Source organism: Macaca mulatta, chromosome 14 (assembly GCF_049350105.2).
Source record: "Macaca mulatta isolate MMU2019108-1 chromosome 14, T2T-MMU8v2.0, whole genome shotgun sequence".
Taxonomy (NCBI): domain Eukaryota; kingdom Metazoa; phylum Chordata; class Mammalia; order Primates; family Cercopithecidae; genus Macaca; species Macaca mulatta.
The window spans coordinates 56,792,978-56,812,182 of record NC_133419.1 but is presented as its reverse complement, the minus strand read 5'-3'; the positions used below and the strand labels follow the sequence as shown (position 1 = coordinate 56,812,182).

Sequence of the window (19,205 nt, the reverse complement as noted above, 5' to 3'; positions counted from 1 at the left end):
CAAATCCTTCCTTCAGGGCTCCTGCCCCCTTCATCTACTCCTAGACTGGTATCTGGGGAGGCTTTCTCTTGCTAAGCCCTGGAAACCCCAAAACATTGTCAACAACCCAGTGCTCCAAGCGAGGAGTGCAGCAGGGGCCAGGCTCTGGGCCTCTACCCTAATCTATTTCCCAGGACTAATGGGAATGGAGATGGTGAAGGACTTCTCTTTACAAAATGGCTAACATTTTCAAAACCCAATCCCTTTCCCCTAGATTCAAGGTATCTCTCTCAGATTCCCAGAGAAGATATGTCACTGTCCCTTCCCAATCTCCAGCCCTACCACACCACAGACAGGCCTCCTCCCCACTACAGCCTGGCCAGGTATGGAGGTGAGGAAGGTTGTCCCTCACCTAATCTGATGCATATATACATACTGCTGGGGGTGATTCGATCCTGCAACCAGAGACCAGCAATCAGAGCCCACGATCCCAAGGGAAATGAAGAAAAAGTAGAGAAAAACTAAAAAGACACAAAAACCCACTCCCTCCCCTTATTCCAGATAATCTCCGATCCTAAGGCCCCCTCAGAAGCACCACTCTGAGCCCTGCTCTCCCAGGGTGGCCTCACCTGTGAAAATGTGTGTGTTGGCAGGGGGTTGGGGGTGGCCTCAGGGAGCAGAACATAGGATTTCATACAAGCTCAAGTTGCAGAAGGGCACACACACACACAAACACACACACCCTGACCTAGCCCCTGCCTGCCAGCCCGAGGACCAAATGGCCTCACTTACCAGTAAGCGCCTGCAGTAGCCAAAGCGTCTGCTGCCGTCTTCCCCAGTCAGCATGAAAGAAAAGGTCTCACTGGAACAAAGAGAGGTCTGGCGTCAGGGAGGTGTGAGAGGACCTAGGAAACAGCCCCCAAGAATAGGGACCGTCATCTTCAGGGTTGGGTGAAGGGCCAGGTTGCTGTAGGAGAGGAGGATGAGACTAGAGCAGGCCCCACTCAGGTGCCCACTGCTATGGGGGTAAAGAAGGCTATGCCCCTTCCTCCCTCCGGTCAGGCCAGGCCTCACCTGCTATACTCTGACACAGGGAGCCAGTCCTTGGCATCAGGGAAGCAAAACTGGGGAATGGCTTTGAGCCTTTCCTCTGCCTCTCGCATCTGCTTGGTGGGTCGGTCCAGCTGCAGGGAAGAAGGAACCAAGAGATGACACGGAACCTGAGGGCAGGTGGTGGTGGCTGAGAAACCCCTCCTCCCGAGGACCCTAGATGCCACTGACCAGTGGGCATGATCTCAGCAACCGTTGTCCCACTCCGAATTCTTACAGAGCCCTGAGTTATCATTCATTCATTCAATAAATGCCAGCGGAGTGCTTTCTGTATGGCATCTGACACAGTGCTGTGCGCCAGGGCTCTTGGCTCTCGACGAAAAACAAAGGGAACAAGGTCCCCGACCCTGCACATTCTGGTCAGCAGAGTGAGCTGCTCAACCACAACATCTCAGAGTGGGGCTTAAAAAAAAATAAGCAGGGTGGCCAGGCGTGGTGGTTCATGCCTGTTATCCCAGCACTTTGGGAGGTCGAGACGGGCGGATCACCTGAGGTTGAGAGTTCGAGACTAGCCTGACCAACATGGAGAAACCCCATCGCTACTAAAAATACAAAATTAGCCAGGAGTGGTGGCGCATGCCTGTAATCCCAGCTACTTGGGAGGCTGAGGCAGGAGAATCGCTTGAACCCAGGAGGCAGAGGCTGCAGTGAGCCGAGATCACGCCATTGCACTCCAGCCTGCGCAACAAGAGTGAAACTCTGTCTCAAATAAATAAATAAATAATAAGCAGGGTGATGTAACAGAGCAAGCTGGGTAGGGGAGGGGCTCCATGCAGGCGTCTGGAGAGACCTCCTGAAAGAGGTCCTACTTGAGCAGAGCCTGAGAAATGAGAAGGAACCAGCAGCCATGTGAAGAGCTGGAGAAAGCACATTCCTGGCAGAGGCAATGGCAGAGAGAGAGGGGTTGAGTGTGAGAGGAAGAAGAGGGAGGCCAGGCTGGCTGGCAACAAGCAGGGAAGGCAGAGTGAGAGACAGGCTAGTGGGAGAAGTGTGGAGTGACAGCTAGTGGGTGCAGAGTTTCTCTCTGGGCTGATAAAAACATTCTAAAATTGGTAAGTGGTGATTGCACAATTCTGTGAATACACCCGAACACTGAACTGTATACATTAAGTGGGTGAACTGTATGGTATTCAATCATTTTGGATTTTATTCTAAGCACACTGAGGGGTTCTCTCTCAGCCCTCATCCTTTGAACAAGCACTGGCCCAAACCCACCCCCGCTGCAGCCCTGTCTTCCCTCCTGGCCGAGAGGAGGCAGGTTCAGGGCTGTGGCAGCTCGGTGAGGAGGTATGACGAACAAGATCTCTCTCCTTCCCCAAATAGGCCTGGCGGATAGAGGATGGAAGAGGGGAAATATGGGCAAGGTTGGGAGAGAGAGGGCCTCACCTTGGGAAACTGGTAGGAGACTTCGGGGAGGTAGGTGTTTCGCGATGGCTTCTTCTTGAGGGACACCACCACAAAGTACTCGAAAAGCTCCCGCTCCTGCCACTCCAGCAGCTCCAGCTCCAGCGTGCGATAGCTGGGCGCGCGCTTCAGCATCGACTGGATGTGGACCAGGCGCTGTGTGTGGGCTGGAGGCAGGTTGCACATCAGGGAATGGACCCTCACAGGCCTTATGTTAGCTCCTCTACCCCTGGCTCAGGGCTCCATCGCTGTGGAGCACTTTTAAGGGCATTAGCCTAGTCTGATACCATCCCCAGTTTGCAGTGCGGGAGGACTGGCAGGCACAAGGTGCTGACCCCTGCACAAAGACTCTGCCCTGACACAGGAGGCTGCGGGCCTGGTCCTCCTGGAGCGTCCGGAGACTGAGCTGGGGCAGGAGGACTGCCGAGGCCAGGCAAACCCAGGGATGCATCTTGGCACCCACTCTGTCCCTGTACCAAAAGGACCAGAATACATGAACATCCACAAAGGCTTCATCCCTGGGCCCCTAGCAGTACTTGAGCCTTGTCCGTGCTCCTACATCCAAAGTCTACTTGCCATTTGCCTGGGGATGAGAGGATAATCATCCAGGAAGGCCTAGGCAGGGTTTCCCAGCAGAGAAAGCACAAAGATTTATCCAAGGACCCTGGAATGTGAAGGCTACAGAACCTTTTCAGGCTCCTCTCCGGGGAGAGGGGAGATGGGGGGCGGGGCTGCAGGGCCTCCAGAGAAACAGTTTCTTCAGTCTAAGGCACATTTCTTGCCAGAAGAGGTCCTTGTAATCTTCTGTACCCATCTCTCACCCTCCAGATCTACAACCTTTTTTTTTTTTTTTTTGAAATGGAGTCTTGCTCTGTCTCCCAGGCTAGAGTGCAGTGGCCTGATCTCAGTCAGCTCACTGCAACCTCTGCCTCCCAGGTTCAAGTGATTCTCCTGCCTCAGCCTCCCGAGTAGCTGGGATTACACATGCCCACCACCGTGCCTGGCTAATTTTTGTATTTTTTTTTTAGTAAAGATGGGGTTTCACCATCTTAGCCAGGCTGGTCTCGAACTCCTGACCTCATGATCTGCCCGCCTCGGCCTCCCAAAGTGCTGGGATTACAGGCGTGACCCACCGCGCCCAGCTGAGATCTACAGCATTTACCAGGCAAATCTAGCACCCAATTCCCAAGGACAATGGCTTGGGACAGTTTGGGCAGGGCTCCACCCTTACATTTGGCAAAGAGAGACATCTGGATTTAACCTTACAGGGCTGAGCTCACGTGTCTATAAGGACAGACTTCCCTGTGGCTCCTGCTCTGTTGTTCTGGTATCTGGCCTGTCTGTCGCCTCTCCACATCAGGCCAGTTAGGGACACTGGAGCCACACATGCATCGGCAGAGAAGGCTGATTCCCTGCAGCCCTGCTGGGAGAGCTTCTGTGCTCGTGGGAGCTGTGCCTCACCTTTGAACCTGTCATCAGAGTCGCTCTCGCTCTCACTGTTTTCATCTGGAAAAGGAACAGCAGAGTACATACTTGCTGGACCCCACAGCCAATGTTTTCTGCTCCCCTACCACCCCAGCTTTTCTCACAGGGGATGGTCTCTACCTTCTCTGGGCCCATGGTCAGGCATCCTGCCTCCAGGGGGCCAAGATTTGAAATGGGAAACAGACTGCAATGCTCAGTGAGTCTGGCCTTTCCTTTTGCAGAAGCCGATTCCCACACCCACCTCCCTACTAAGGCCCTCACAGCCCAAAGTCTGAAGGAACCCATCCCAGACCTTTCTTCCCTCTCTGTTCCTCCCTCCTATGTGGCCATTTCCTGGCAGGGCTCTACCCTCCACAGGCAAATTGATGCCTCTCCCATTCCTAATGCCCAAGGGCCCCAGACGCCTGAACCAGCTCCGGCACCAAAGCCTACCTCTCAGTGATGCTGTTTCAATGCTGGACATAGACAACTTTTTTAATCTCTTCTTTCCTCTCTTGGCATTGTAAATGGAGTTAATTCTTTGGACAAGCTGGGTGAGAAAAGCAGGGCGGGTGAGGTAACCTTAACACCAGCTGCCCCGCTTCCAAGAAGGCTGAGTGGGAGCTCATCCCTGCCCTTAATGGTACAAGATTTCTGCATTGCACCCGCTGGGTCCAGGACCGGTTCTTGGGTGCAGAACCGACCCCAAGTGGTGACTCACCAGCCATGCCTGGTAGCTCTCCATACACCTAGTCCCCCAGGAGTGGTCTCCTGCCCCAACACAAGGACACTAAACTTAGCTCCCCAGAGGAAGGAACTGTGATCAAACTAGACAGGATGGTAGCTCCTGGGTCCCAAGAGTCATTGAACCAACTGAGACAAAGAGCTTCTGAGATGCAATAACAGGAACAAGGATTCTAGCCTTTCCCCTCTGGGCCATAACCTGGGGCCCCGACAGGAAGAATCTAAATTCCCAATATACCCAAGCATTGTTTGCAGGCTAAAAATACCATCTGGCTAAATCCTGCTGCTTTGGGCCGGGGATTTGGGCCTGGCTGCCTATGTGTGAAAATCATTGCTGAAAACTCTTCAATGCTGTGAGTTATAGGAAGAACCCTTGTTTGAGTCCTAGGTCCTTGAAAGCCTGGAAGTGCTTATGTGTGCAGATACCCCAAAATTCATACACCACACTTACTAATGGAGAGCCTTGGCTAGCCTTTCCTTCCTCTAACATCTGAGCACCAAGAATCAGTTAACGCATCTTTATCGATAAGAAAGGATAATTAATCAGATGAAAAAGAGGCCAGTGCACAGACCCAGAATTTATCCAAAGGGAATCGAGGAAGCAGTCCAGATTAGGGAAGGAAGGAAGCTAGGAAGGAGAGAAAAAGGCTGGCTGCCTGCCCGCCCACCTGCCCAGCCCCAGTGGGCTGCCTCTGGGGAGGGTACCTTGGGAATGCGGCGGGCCCGGCGGCTAGACAGCAGCTCGCTGGTGGTGCTGAGGCTGTCTTCGTTGAGGCTGGAGGGTGAGGACGGCAGGCTCAGCTGAGCCAGCAGCAGCATGTCGTCATGGCTGTGCCTCTTGGGTAATCGTGGCAGCCGGTGGCTCTTCCTTTCTGACCAGTTCCCACTGCGCAGGGACTGGCTGTTGGGTTTCAGGGAAAGCTGGCATGGGGGAGAGGACATGTGAGAGGGGCTCGCCACAGAGGCCTTGGCCGGTGCCTCTCGGCTGGGATGGGGACACAGAGGCCAAGGGCTGGTATCCCTGGCTCCCCACAATCTTGCCCTGGAATTTCCATATCTCTCTTAAGACTTTAACTACTAATCAGCCAGGTCAGGGCTAGATTAGATACTTGCCTTCCCTAAAGGAAGCTTCACTACTGCCAGCAAAAAATGAAAGCAGAGGCTAAAAACACCTGTGCTCTTATCTGAATGGAACAAAAAGGCAAAGTGGGAATTTTGGGGGCTCCTCCTGAGCTTTGGGACAAGGATTACTGGGTCTGGGTGATGCAGCCAGTCTTCCAGACCTCTGCCCCTTAGCCAATCCTAAAAGGTTTCAGACAGCAGAGGCCATAACCTAATGGCCAGCCTGCTGGGCTGGGAGATCCTGCAGCCTGGCCCTCCTAACTGCTCCCATGGAGAACACAGGGGCTCTGGGCTCTGAACACCAAAGCTGGGCCAGGCAGGCCTCACACTGAATTGGCTCCCACATTCACAAGGCCCTGACTGCCCTCTTCCCAGCCCTGATCTACTCTCTGCCTCTCGCCATGTGCGCTGACCTCTCAGCCAAGGGCACCATCCTTGTTGTGGACCCTGTGGGGAGGCAAGTATCCCACAGACACCCAACCACTGTCTGGTTCTGGAATTGCCTCTCCTCACTCTTCAGCAAATCCTCCTTCCTCCACAGCCCCCAATTTCCTGTTCTCACCCAATCAATCTGGCAATGCAAACTCAGAGGAAGCCTGTTTGAACAGAGCCCTAATTAGAGGGTAAATCTTTTTTTTTTTTTTCTTTTGAGACGGAGTCTCACTCTGTCACCCAGGCAGGAGTGCAGTGGCGTGATCTTGGCTTACTGCAACCTCCGCCTCCCGGGTTCAAGCAATTCTCCTGCCTCAGCCTCCCAAGCAACTGGAACTACAGGCATGCGCCACCATGCCCGGCTAATGTTTGTATTTTTAGTAGAGATGGAGTTTCACTGGCCAGGCTGGTCTCGAACTCCTGACGTCAGATGATCCGCCCACCTCGGCCTCCCAAAGTGCTGGGATTACATGCGTGAGCCACCACTCCCAGCTATGGGGTAAATCTTTTATAAAAACAAACACCTTATTCCAAAGCCAGAAGAAATCAATTTTATATTATCTGGCCAATGCTATACAGATCCTTCCATTTGCAAAGATAATTAGAGTTACCTGGGGAGGTCAGAGAAGCCTCTCCACCTGCCTCTTGTCATCCTGGACAAGGACAGAAGGAGCTGAAGTCCAAGAGCTTCCTTTGGCTGTTCACCTTTCCTCTCATTCTGCCTTCTCCCCATCCATTCCTTAAAGATTCATGCTTACTCTCTCTCATAGGAGTGGCTCCAGGTGTCACAGACATCTGTCTGGCTCTCCAAATGTGGTTTGGGGGCCTACAAATAGCCCCCTAATGCCAGTACTGAGATGACTTCTGGCAAAGTTGCAGAATGCCAAGACTCCCACTAGGCCCTGTCTTCCTGTTTCCCACAGGGTGATAAATAACCAGACAGGAGACTGCAAGGGCTCCTGGCTGAGTTTTGCAACTCAGAGCTTGTGTAGGAAGGGAAAGAAGATAGGACAGGATGCCCCTCAGAGCAGGTGCCAGTTGTCCACAGGGGTTTCGATATGGTGGATGTCCCTGAGTGCAGACCCCTTTGCTGAGGAGACCTCCTTTATCAAGTACTAGTGAGGGTAAAAGCCTGAATGGAAGCTGGGCCCAAGCCTTGGAAGGGCAGGCCCCTACTGTGGCCCTCACGCTAACCCTACAGGCCCATGTCGGGGTTGAGTTACCTGTGTGGGTGGGCTGTTGTACTTCCTGTCCTGAGGACTCCACATCCTGTGCAAAGAGTCCAAGGAGTTCTCAGACAGTTGCTGGGATTTTCGTCCTGCTCTTCGGTTCTTTAAGTCCACATCCTCATATGGATTCTCCTTGGGCAGATCTCCTGCAGAGGAGGAAGAGTTAGAGAAGGGGGAGAAGGGAAGAAGGAAACACACGAACTCGCACACACACAAATAAACAAGCAGAATTCCTGTGAACCAAAGAGAATGGCTTCTGCCTGGCCCCTCAGCTCATGAGTCATGCAGCTGCCCGTCTGCAGTGGGGAGGCTACAAACAGATCCTGGCTCCAAGTCCAGCAGCAGAGCCCACCCCCCCGCCCCCCGCCACCCCCCCACCCCACCCCCAGCCCAGCTCAGCCTGGCCTCTGCTTTATAAATTGAGGGATTGCACAAGACTGGCTCAGCCACCCCTGCCTGTGCCCAGCCAGAGGACAAAGCCAGCACCAAGAGTCTTTCCTTGGCTCCTTTCCCTCTGCTGCAAACACCCCAAAGAACACAGTTCAAGGTAGGAAGGGTTTTCAGGTCACATGGCTGTCCCTTCACCCAAGGCTCAGGGGATCTCCCTGGGGACCTACTTTGGAGGGTGGGCATGGAGGAACTCACAGAACTGTCGAGAGCAGAGCTTCACCAGGCCCCCCTTCTCACCTACAGTGCCATTCAACAAGTCTCTTAGGGCAGGGTTTTGCATTGTTCACTGAGGCAACCTTGGAACGGAACAGTGATTAGCAAGGAGGAAGTGTTCGGTAATGATCTGTTCAATGACTCTCCTACTGTAGTGTGTCTATTCCCTCTACCGCTGATCTCAGCAAAAAGAGAACCATCAACACTCCCCTTTTGGAATAAACTCTCCTGCTGTGACACAGGGGAGGTGTGAAAGGCTTGGAAGGCGTCTGGGCCAAAGGATGGGGGTGAGGGGAGTTCTTGTTTCTCAGGACTAGTTCTAAAATCTCTGGCAGCGGGCACTGTATTGGCATTACCAGAAAATCTCAGAGAAGTCCAAAACACAATCCCTGCCCTTCAAGATGTTGAGTGGCACTCCTTTCCACAAGCTGTATCTCCTGCCCCGACCCCTACAACACACACCTTTTCTAAAATACAGTAACAACATGGGCCGGGTCAGTCCTAGCTTGATCCTGGTGGCAGAATCCATGGGGTGAACAGGTCCCTGGGGAACTCAGAACACAGCCCTCTCTGTACCCCTTTCCCCATCTTCCTGCTGCACAGCAGGACTCACTCCAGCACCTCTGCTCAGCAGCAGGATTGAGCCTGGGTGACCACCGGGTCCCACACTTGTCCTACAGATGTCTGAATGTGCCTTACGCCCCAGAGGAACTCAGACCCCACTCCTCAGGAAGCAGGCAGAAGGAGGAGCTGGAGGACGAGAAACAAAGGCTGCCGAGAGTGAAGCTTTCCTAGAGAGGGCACAGGAGAAGAGCCAACCCCTATATGCTTGCAGATCCGTCCATTCCAAAGTGGAGCTCCCTCCACATTGAGGCATCAACTTAGGCAGAATCACAATGAACTTAGGAAATGCTCTTTCAGAGTCAGGGGGCAGGTGTGAAGAAGGGATTTCAGTGACAGCTAAATAGACTGCAGTAGGAGTAATATAAATCTCTGTAAACTTATGAGTCAAAGATGGGTCACTGGGATTTGGGAATGGATTAAGTGATTCCCAACTCCAAGCAGAGTCCCCAGCAATGGAGCAGACCTTTTCCTGTAACACAGTCATGCTATTAAAATGACTTGTCTCCATTCCAGAGCCCTGACTAAGCGGAGTTGGCCCAGCAGCCCTGTCGCAAGAAGCCAAATAGCAAACCTGGCACCCCCTGCATGTTTTCTCCAGCCTACCCCACCGTGGGGCACTTAGGGAGGCGTTGGGGATGGATTCTCTACTTCTTGGTCCTTCCGCAACATATGTCCTGCAGGAGTGAGGAGGGGGTGGGGGGACTAAGAAGGGAGAATGCCAGGACACAGTCTTCCTGATCCCCTAAAACAGGACCAGAGCATCACTGTCCACATCAGGGCAGGGAGAACACTGATGCCAAGCTCATCAAATCCTTGGGCTGCATGATCAGCCAGGGCCTTTATTATCATCCTCAACCTATAGGAAGCGTTGTCCCAATCCCAGGGGTTTCTCCAAGCCACTGACATTTGGGGTTGAGTAATTCTTGTTATGGTAGACTGTCCTGTCCATTTTTAGGATGTTTAGTGGCAACCTTGGCTTCTATCCACCAGGAGACATTAGCATCTCCTTAGCTATAACAGCCCAAAATGTCTCCAGACACTGCCAGATGCTCTCTGGGGGGGACAGAGGGAAGAATGGAGGGAGAGAGAGGGAGGCAGGCAGGAAGGGAGGGAGGGAAGAGTGAAGCTGTCCCCCCACTGAGAACCACTGCTTTAGATAGAGCTTTCTAAACTTCCAATGGCTTCTGAGTGAGTGACATGAGTCCCAAGACTAGCCCTCTTTTTTTCCATCCTTTCTTCCTTCACCTCACTCCCTCCTTCCTTCCTTCTTTTCACTACAGTAAGAGCTTTGAATATTGATACAAAATTCAAAGCTCCAAGAAAAAGGTGTAGGATACTGAGGCCCAGGGAAGTAATAGATGTACAAGGCTGGTACACATCACTGACAACCCAGGGGAAAACAGCCAGCAACAGCAGGTTCTCAAGATAGGTCCTGTCTCTGGAAACTCGATTTCAGGAAGACCTGCTCCTGCCCAGCCCCTTGTGCCAGCCTCTCTTCTCCAGCAATGTTTAACATCCTCTCTGATATAACAAAGCCACTAATCAGTTCTCCAGCAAATAGATGGCTGGCCCCAGCCCACACGCTGCCTCCCCAGCCTCAGCTTGGTCCCTTCACCACCCTAACTCATCTGCCACTCCCAGCTTCCTGGACCATTCCTGACTGCCCTGGAGGAGCTGTCTCAAATAGATTGTCCCAGTCATCTCTCTAGGTGGACAGAGGGCCAGGGGATGGAGACGCACAGAGACAAGTGGACCCTGAGTCCTGGACCACTAAACTGAACCAGCTGAGAGCAAATAAATATCAAAGCAATGGCTCAGAGCTGGAGGAGATGGTGGGCTGGGAAATGGTGCGCAGAACATCCTACAGAGGACAGAGCTAAAGGAGCTAGGGCTGAATGGGAGATTCAGCAGGGGCATGAATGGGAGACAGGGAGCCCGGCAGATTGCAAATTTCTACCTGCATTCCTGCCCATACAGATTTCTTGGGACAGTCCACACAACCCTTGGAGAGGGATGAAGAGGTGGACCCTCTTCCCTGAAGGCCTGGCCCTCAGCAGCCCCAGCTCATCAAGCCCAGCTGGAGAAGCCAGAGGTCTCAACCTTTCCCAGCTTGGATGACGAAATAAGGGACAAAGGCATCACCAAGAATTTCTGCTTTGCACTCTTCTAAAAGGGGTTTGTCAGAGCCCAAAAGTGTCACACTAATCCTCTTAAAGGAAGAATCCAGCCCCTCTGGGCCCTGCTCCCACTCCTCCCCACAACCCTTCACTCCTCCCCATAACTCCTTTGGTCTTAACCACACATACAGCACTCCCACACCCCAACCTAACTGGTAAAACCAGTTAGGAAAGGGGTGTGTATATGCGCATAGGCACTGAGAATTTCTCCAAACACAGTCCTAAGCTTCCTGGACCACACCCCATCACTAGGGTCCTGGGTCTGCAGCTTCCCTCCCCAACCTCCTCTGGTTCCAACCAGCTGTTTCTCCTGGTTCTCAGCCTTTTTCCCTCTCTCACACAGGACAGAAAGGGCCAGGCTAAGAGCCCAGCTCCCCAGCAACAGATCAGATTGGGGCCTCTAAGGGGCCGGCTGTTGCCCACCCTCCAAGACTTGACACCATTTCTCGACAGCCCCGGCACCTTCCCTGGGCTGCACCTCTTGGCTGTTTTGTTTCCCACTGCAACCTCCATCCCAGTGGGTGTCCTCTGCTCCTTACTGTTTCCCAGCCTGGGGGCAAATAAGGGAAGCAACCAGAGACAGTGGAGGCTCAAAAGGCTTTTGCAGTCCAGGCTGACTGGCCTGGTCCCCAGCTTACATCCCACTGAAGTTCTTGGAAACGCTCCCTCAGCCCAGGCTAGCTGATGGGAGTGGGAATCTGCAGGAATGCAGCTCAGGCGCCGAGGCCACTCCACATAACTCCTTAACAAGCTGCTTCCTTGGGTGCATTTTAAGTGTCAGGCTCAGAATGCAAACAAGGCCTTGTAGAATAGCAGCATCTTCCAGGGGCAGATGTCAGATGGGACAGGCGAGAAATAGCAGCCCCAGGAAGCAGCAAGGCAGTAACTTTCTTTCCGAACTCCTTTTCTGCAAGTTAGCAGGGTAAACCTCGGTATTTTGGGAGTACCCCACCCCAGCTCCTCAGGAATCATGCCTAGCGTAGGCAGGAGGCCAGCAAACCCCCCACAACCCCCATTAGAGTCCACTGCTCACAGAGAGACACGTTTGTCTTGGGGCCAACTGGCCCTCCACCTCTGACAGACAGGACTCCAGTCCAATCACCAGGACCCAAGATGGAGATGAGCACTAGGCTCTCTGCCTCCCAACAGCTCCATCCCTGCATGCCTGCAGGAGCCTGATCCAGCAGGGTCAGAGTCATCCTTCACCCCACAGAGCACAGGCTGGGCCCAGACCAGACAGATGGCTCCCAGGAAGTCCAAGCCACTGATCAGTCCGAGGCAAGATGGGAAACTGCCATTCTGAGTTCAGCAATAAGACACCCCCTGAAGCCTTGTGGGGAGCTCCAAACTCTCAGGCCTGTCCCCAGGGAATGAAAAAGAAACCCACCAGAATCTAACAGAAAGGGACTATTTTCCTCTGTATTTCCCTCTGGCCTCCCTAGTCAGGTCCCAGAAATTCAGATTGGGCTGCTGTGGGGACATAAAAAAGGAAAACATGCACAGGGCACTGTCCTAACTGCAGACTCCAGAAACCACCCCCACCACCCCACGAGGCCAAAGCAAAACCTAAACATCCGATGTAGTGTATTCCCAAACTGGTGCTTGGGTCGCTCCCCTCCCTTTCTCCCGCATCCTCTCCCTCTCTTCTTTCCTTGTCCTTTAGGTGTTCCAAAGATCCAGAAGCCAGGTGAGCAGCTACCTCTACCTTTTGCCCACACAGCGCTGACCCCTAGCTGTACTAAGCCACCCAAGAAGCAGCCAAGCTGCTCCCATATTTTTTTAACTCCTCATGCAACCCCAGAGTGGAAGAGAGTCCTCCCTAATGAGTGGGGAGGCCACTCTGTTGCCCCACCCACTCCCTACCTCCTGTTGCAGGGTACATTCTCACTCACTCTAGTTTGGCAGAAACTGTACTGTGTCAGTTTGCTGCCCAGGACACTGGGAGCACCCAGTGTGGCTGCTGCTGTAAGCAGAGAGGACTGTGGTTTTCTGATGTCCCTTGACTATGCTGGGTGCTGGCAAGCCTGTGGTCCTCCCATTCTCTATTCTCTGAGAAGGATTTCCTGTGGGATACGTTCTTGGATCATCTGAATTGAAATAATTTGAGAAAGGGACAGCTTCAACCATTTCTCTCTGTCCAAATTTCCACCATCCAGGGCTCTGTTCAGGATTTTTTGGGGCAATGTTTGGGGGGCAGAATTTTGGAAGAACTCAGCTGGCCAACAGAGCTGTTCCCCAGGCCTTCTTAGGTCAGGTTTGAGAGAAGGGAAAGAGGAGGGCAAGTGTGTCTAGGCCTCTGCCTACTCACTCATTCGGGAGGACTTTCTTCCACTCCAGGATGTTGGTATTGCACAAGGAGGTGAGAAATACAGGAGCAGCACTGGCTGCCTCTTGGGTGGCTGAGTAGAACTGGGGTATGGGCTGGAGTTGGGGCATCTTCCTTAACTGCCCACCTGGCTTCTGGATCTTTGGTTCTGATGCCCCTAGCTCTTGACCTCTGCTCTGGGTCGCCTGTGGGTACAAAGCTGTCTTTTCCCCAGGGATAAGGGAAAGGGCCTCCCTCCCCAAACTCTTTTGCTGTTCTAGGGACCTCACTCCTACAGTCTTCCAGCTGTGACCCAGTTTTGCGTGACTACATACTATACACTCTGTTCCTGGGAAAGCAGTGTCCCTGCGGGTCCCGGCATGGCTGCTGTCTCCCCAGAAACGCTGGCCCAGCAAGTGGCGAGGAAACAGCTATGAAACCGATGGCTCAGATCAAATGAGGGAACAGATGGCCCTCTCTTCATAAGACTCCAGGCTTCTGAGCCAGCCGGGCGCGGTGGCTCACGCCTGTAATCCCAGCACTTTGGGAGCCCGAGGCGGGTGGATCACGAGGTCAGGAGATCGAGACCATCCTGGCTAACACGGTGAAACCCCGTCTCTACTAAAAAATACGAAAAACTAGCCGGGCGAGGTGGCGGGCACCTGTAGTCCCAGCTGCTGGGGAGGCTGAGATAAGAGAATGGCGTGAACCCGGGAGGCGGAGCTTGCAGTGAGCTGAGATTGCGCCACTGCACTCCAGCCTGGGCGACAGAGTAAGACTTCATCTCAAAAAAAAAAAAAAAGATTCCAGGCTTCTGAGAATCTGGAGGGTTCTCTCTACCCCGGGCCACTTCTCTCTCTCATGTATTAACTAACAGCACATTCTTCAGATTCAGGGCCTAAGACAGAGGCAAGACAGGGGCCCAGAGAGGGAGCCGGCAGGCAACACAGCCTCTCTCCTCCCCACTAACCAACACTGACCCCACACTTCACCTGAGCAGAATCAAAGCCCCTTACTGAAGAGGATGCTAACAGAATTGAAATGAACGCCAAACAAACAAAAAAAACAAAACAAATGCAACCCAAGCTAGAGCATCTATCTTTCGTCTGATCCGTGAACACAAGTTTGCCAATACCATGTCTTCCCACCTGTTGGAAGACAAATCTCAATGGAGTCTTGCATTTCTGCCCTTCTTCTGAACAAGAAGAACTGACCATTCCAGACTATATTTTAAAGGGTATTTATACAGCAAACAGCCTTGGAAGACAGAGATAGTATCTCCCTTCAGGGCAGAGGCAGATTTGTTTCCTGACCAGAATGATAAAGGTAATGTTTTCTCCAAGGACCAAGGTTAGGCAGGTTTGCCAGCAGTCTCTGAAAAGACTGGGGTTTCCTACGCTTGGGCTCCCCAGCTGGGACATGGACCTGCAGTGTCTGCAGCTTCCACCTGGGCCTTCTCCACACCGCCCCATGGGACTTACGCACAAGGGGAAACCCGTGTGAACACGAAGCTCATGCTGCCTGCTATGCCATGAGTAATAAAGTCCTTTGTGACGCAGGGGTCTCATGTCTTCTGCCAGCACCCATGAAACTAGGGCAATGAAACTTCTTAGCTTGTACAACAGACTGAATGTTTGTGTTCCCCAAAATTCCTATGTTGAAACCTAATCCCCAATGTGCTGGCATTTGTAGGTGAAGCCTCTGGGAGGTGATTAGGTCACGTGTGCAGGGCCTTCACCAATTAGGGCCCTTTTAAAAGAGACCCCAGAGAACTCCCTCTGCCCCTTCCACCACATAAGAACACAGAAAGAAGATGGCCATCTCTGACCAGGTAGCAGGCCTGCACCAGACACTCAGTCTTATTTAATTCTAACAACAACCTTATGAAGTATTATTACTTTTTTTTTTTTTTTTTTGGACGGAGTTTCGCTCACGTTGCCCAGGCTGGAGTGCAACGGCGTGATCTCAGCTCCCTGCAACCTCCGTCTCCTGGGTTCAAGCGATTCTCCTGCCTTAGCCTCCCTAGTAGCTGGGATTACAGGCGCCCACCACCATGCTCAGCTAATTTTTTGTATTTTTAGTGGAGACGGAGGCTGGTCTCAAACTCCTGACCTTAGATGATCCACCAACCTCAGCCTCCAAAGTGCTGGGATTACAGGCATGAGCCACCATGCCCGGCTCAAAATGTTATTACTATTACTGTTGTTGTTAATATAGTCACATCATCATTTTATAAGAGAAAAACAGAGTCTTCACAAAAGTTAAGTGATTTGCCTTAAGGACACACAGCTAAGGAAGAGGGTCTGTTGGACTTCAAAGCCTTCCAAAAATAAAGGAAAGGAATAATGTCGTTTTCTCTTTCTCGTGTCCCCAAAGGTCCTTTGGATTTCAGTTCATTCAAGAGCCAGGCTTTTAATCACAAAGCTGCTCTGTCTTTGCTAAGGTGCTTCGCCCGATGTCCCATTTCCAGGAGGAGTTCCAGAAGGTGGGACCATGCCTGCCCACAGTGAAGGAAGTCAATCTAGGTGTTTCCTCCTGTTCCTGTTCTTCTGTAGCCCCTGAGATGACCCAGCCGCCACCTCTGCCATTGCTTACCCACAATATCTTCATAGGCATTTTCTTCTAAAGTGCTTTTGGATCCAAACTTGGGTTGGTTCTCAGTACCATTCTCAGTGGGAGAAGAGGGGTACAGGGACTGGAGACTGGATGCATCCTCAAACTCAAAGGATTTTCTGTGGATAACAAGAGCAAGAGTCATTCCTGCTGAATCAGATCTCTGCTGCCTTGCTGGGGAATGTCCATGGCAATAGCAAAGACCATAGGCCCTCCTCAAAAAGCCAGCTTCTGAAAGAACATCAAGGCAGGTCCAAACTTACCATCCAAATTAAGAGACAGATGGTCTGAAAGGCCCCAGCCTGGGTGCCTGCAATGTGCCTTTCCCGAATAATACGGATATTAGGTAACAACAACTACCCCAGCTTAAAAGTATGCTGTTCCAGGTGCTGCATCAAATGCACCTTTACATGTGTTATCTCATTAATCTTCACAACAGTGCCACCAGTATTGTGACATCTTGTGAAAGAGGAGATGGAAGTGACAGAGGCATGATTCTCCCAGACAATGTCTCACTCCAGAGGCTGAGCTGTTAACTATTAATTTTGGCCTCAAGCCCTAGAGAATATCCTCCTTGAGAAGTGTCTGTGATTACACTGGAATCGAGTGCCTGGTCTGCCTCTGGGGTCTCACATCCTCATCTGCATCCTAGCCAGGGACTCCTGCCATTGCACTAAGCAGGTAGGAAGGCTCAACACTGGGAGGGTCCCACTCAGGGCTGTCAGGGGGTTGGAAAAGCAGTCGTTGCTGGGTGGTTTGTTGAAGCAGGAAGGGCTGAGCCCTTAAAACAAATAAGACCACTGCCAAGGTGGAGCTGGGAGGACAATTTGCAGTCAGAAGCTGCTTCCAAGACCAGCTTCCCTTCAGCTAGTAGTTTGCTCCTTTCCATCCCTTGGACAACCTTCCTCTCTACTGTACAATTTCAAGACCACAGCTTGCTGCCTCCTAAGACTCCCTGAGCCTACAGCACTCTCTGCTCCTCTCCTTCATCTGAGAGGTACATCCCTCATCTGAGACCCCAACTGCATCTTCTCCCTCTCCAAGGCAAGTCCCCACAGGCTCCTGGGGAGGGAGAGAAGGCAAGGCACTGACTGGATCCCTCCTCCCACCCATGAACACCTCCTCTTCTTTCGGGCACCATCAGACCTTTCAGCCAATAGAGGCCTTTTTCTCTTGTTTCCTAACAGCTTCTCCTGAGAGTCCTACCGTGCAGGGAAAGGGCTAAAAGTGTCCTGAAGGCTACAGCTTGTTCTTAGCTTGCCTGTCCCTGCCCTGCCCCAAGCACTCAACACAACCGAACACTCTTTATATTGGCATCTCCTCCCTGTGCCTCTATGACACATTCCCTCCTGGCTTTCAACTTTTCTTTTCAACTCCTGGCCACTACTTTTCAGGCTCTTATGAGGGGTTCTCCTTTTCCATTTGCTTTTTAAGTGTCCGGGTCTCTCAGAGTTCTGTCTTAAAAACTCTTTCTCACTCTGCACTTTCTAGGGACCAAATATCCATGGGCCATTGCCATATCCACCATCTCTATCTTGATGACTCCCAAATTTCTGTCTTTGGCCCAGATTCTTAACTAGATAAACATCCAATGGCTGAGTACAGTGGTTTGCAAATGTTGGCCCAGGACCAGAGTTAGTGTGAGAGCAAGTTTTCTTTGGCATATACAGTAGACTCAGCATCGTATACAGGTAGCCCTCAAGTCAGTAAATAAGACACAAATCATGTTCAGTCAAATTATCCTTGAAAATCCCCCAGGAAGGTGTCATACTGAGGACCAACATGCCATCTCTCATTAAAACTAATAGTTTCTCCCCAGGAATTTTTTTTTTGGGGGGGGGCTGAATGCCAGAAGAAACACTTGGCTTATATTTTACACACACACACACACACACACACACACACACTTTTTTGAGAGATAAGGTCTTGTGCTGTTGCCCAGGCTAGAGTGCAGTGGTGTGATCATACCCACTGTATCCTCAACCTCCTAGGCTCAAGCTATCCTCCCTCCTCAGCCTCCCAAGTAGCTGGGACTACTGGCACATGCCAACACTCCAGCTAATTTTTAAAATTTTTTTGTAGAGATGGGGTCTCATTATGTTGCCCAGGCTGTCTCGAACTCCTGGTCTTAAATGATCCTCCCATTTTAGCCTCCCAAAGTGCTGGGATTGCAGGTGTGAGCCACCTCACCTGGAGTGCATTTTTTTTTTTTTAAATAAAAAAGTCTATTAAATGTAAGAATCACACTTGGTATAACAGACACAAACTTACCATCTCCACTCCTCATGGAACGTGTTCACCATGTGAAACGGCATACAGAACAGACTGCACTTCTGGAACTGTTTCTCTTTTTCCAAGAGCACAGATTTAAGTTTGCTAAGTTAATTCTCACACGAAGGGACTCCTCCATATACGGTATATGTGTGTATATATTATATATAAATGCAGTGTGGGGTGGAATATGTGTAAAATCTTCAGGCTGATGAATTCTCCCCCCACTCCCTTTGGTCACTTAGTCAACTGCTTTTGGCTCTTCTAAATTTAGCTCAGCAACTCCCTCCATGAGGAGCCTCCCTTCTCTCCCCCATCTAACTCAGATATCCCTTCTCTGGGTCTCTGCGGCCTCCTGCACTGCCATGAGTTACGGCACATATGACATTATCTATAATTTATCTGTGCATCAGACCACGAAGTCCTTGAATGGAAGAACCATGTCCTATTTGCCTCTGCATCCTCTTGACCAGCACACTCTTGGTGCACAGCAGGCTCTAGATGAATGTTTATATAAATGGATGAATAAGGACAAAGCAAACACTCCTGGCAGGCCGTTTAAGAATTAAAGAGCCAGTGAGAATTCTGGGGTGGACTCAAACATGGGATTACCCTTAGCCATGGGCTGTTCCAGCTCAGGGGTCTGAATCTTTGAAATTTCTTCCTTTCTGCACATGGCAGGAAAGTTTATATATAAGATGGGATATGTTAGATGAAGCCTGAAGTGTGGGGACAGACTAAAGAATCCCCAGAAGTGAAACAAACCTGAATACCCATCTGTCGTGGGGTTAGATGAGAAAGGCAGTAGGATGTAGGAGGATGAGTATTCCGAAGGAAGCTCACTCCCAGCCTACCCTGATTCAGAGAATAAGACGCCTGCCAGCTTTCACCAATTCCAACAGCTCCAGCTCCAAGTTACTGGGGAGACAGCCCTTGGTAATCTGGGGTTAGAAATCCTGAGACTGACCAGGAAACCACCGTGAGCCTTGGAACAGGCTCATTCCTGTTTTACTCCTTTTTTCATCAATCTCCCCAATAATCCCCTCTTGATATAGGCCCAGGGTTCAT

At 51.5% G+C, this 19,205-nt stretch overlaps 2 protein-coding genes across 51 annotated transcripts in view; one reads left to right on the top strand and one right to left on the bottom strand.

Annotated features, from left to right (window-relative positions):
- Positions 1-19,205, top strand: part of AKIP1 (A-kinase interacting protein 1) — a 338,621-nt gene that overhangs the window by 137,151 nt on the left and 182,265 nt on the right. The gene's annotated exons all lie outside the window — the stretch shown is intronic.
- The window catches only part of DENND2B (DENN domain containing 2B), a 177,727-nt gene that overhangs the window by 16,733 nt on the left and 141,789 nt on the right, over positions 1-19,205 (bottom strand). For 40 of the 50 annotated variants that reach the window (XR_013404043.1, XR_013404046.1, XR_013404044.1 and 37 more), the window contains 8 exons: positions 15,849-15,985; positions 7,479-7,630; positions 5,407-5,622; positions 4,411-4,507; positions 3,955-3,999; positions 2,476-2,660; positions 1,054-1,163; positions 772-841 (listed from right to left, as the gene is read on the bottom strand). Coding sequence is in view for 45 of the 50 variants with exons in the window: in XM_077963486.1 (XP_077819612.1) it covers positions 772-841; positions 1,054-1,163; positions 2,476-2,660; positions 3,955-3,999; positions 4,411-4,507; positions 5,407-5,622; positions 7,479-7,630; positions 15,849-15,985 (1,012 nt within the window). In the remaining 5 variants the exon portion in view is untranslated. The remainder of the gene's footprint in view (positions 1-771; positions 842-1,053; positions 1,164-2,475; positions 2,661-3,954; positions 4,000-4,410; positions 4,508-5,406; positions 5,623-7,478; positions 7,631-15,848; positions 15,986-19,205) is intronic. The other 10 variants (XM_077963499.1, XM_077963478.1, XM_077963495.1 and 7 more) reach the window with 1 other exon arrangement.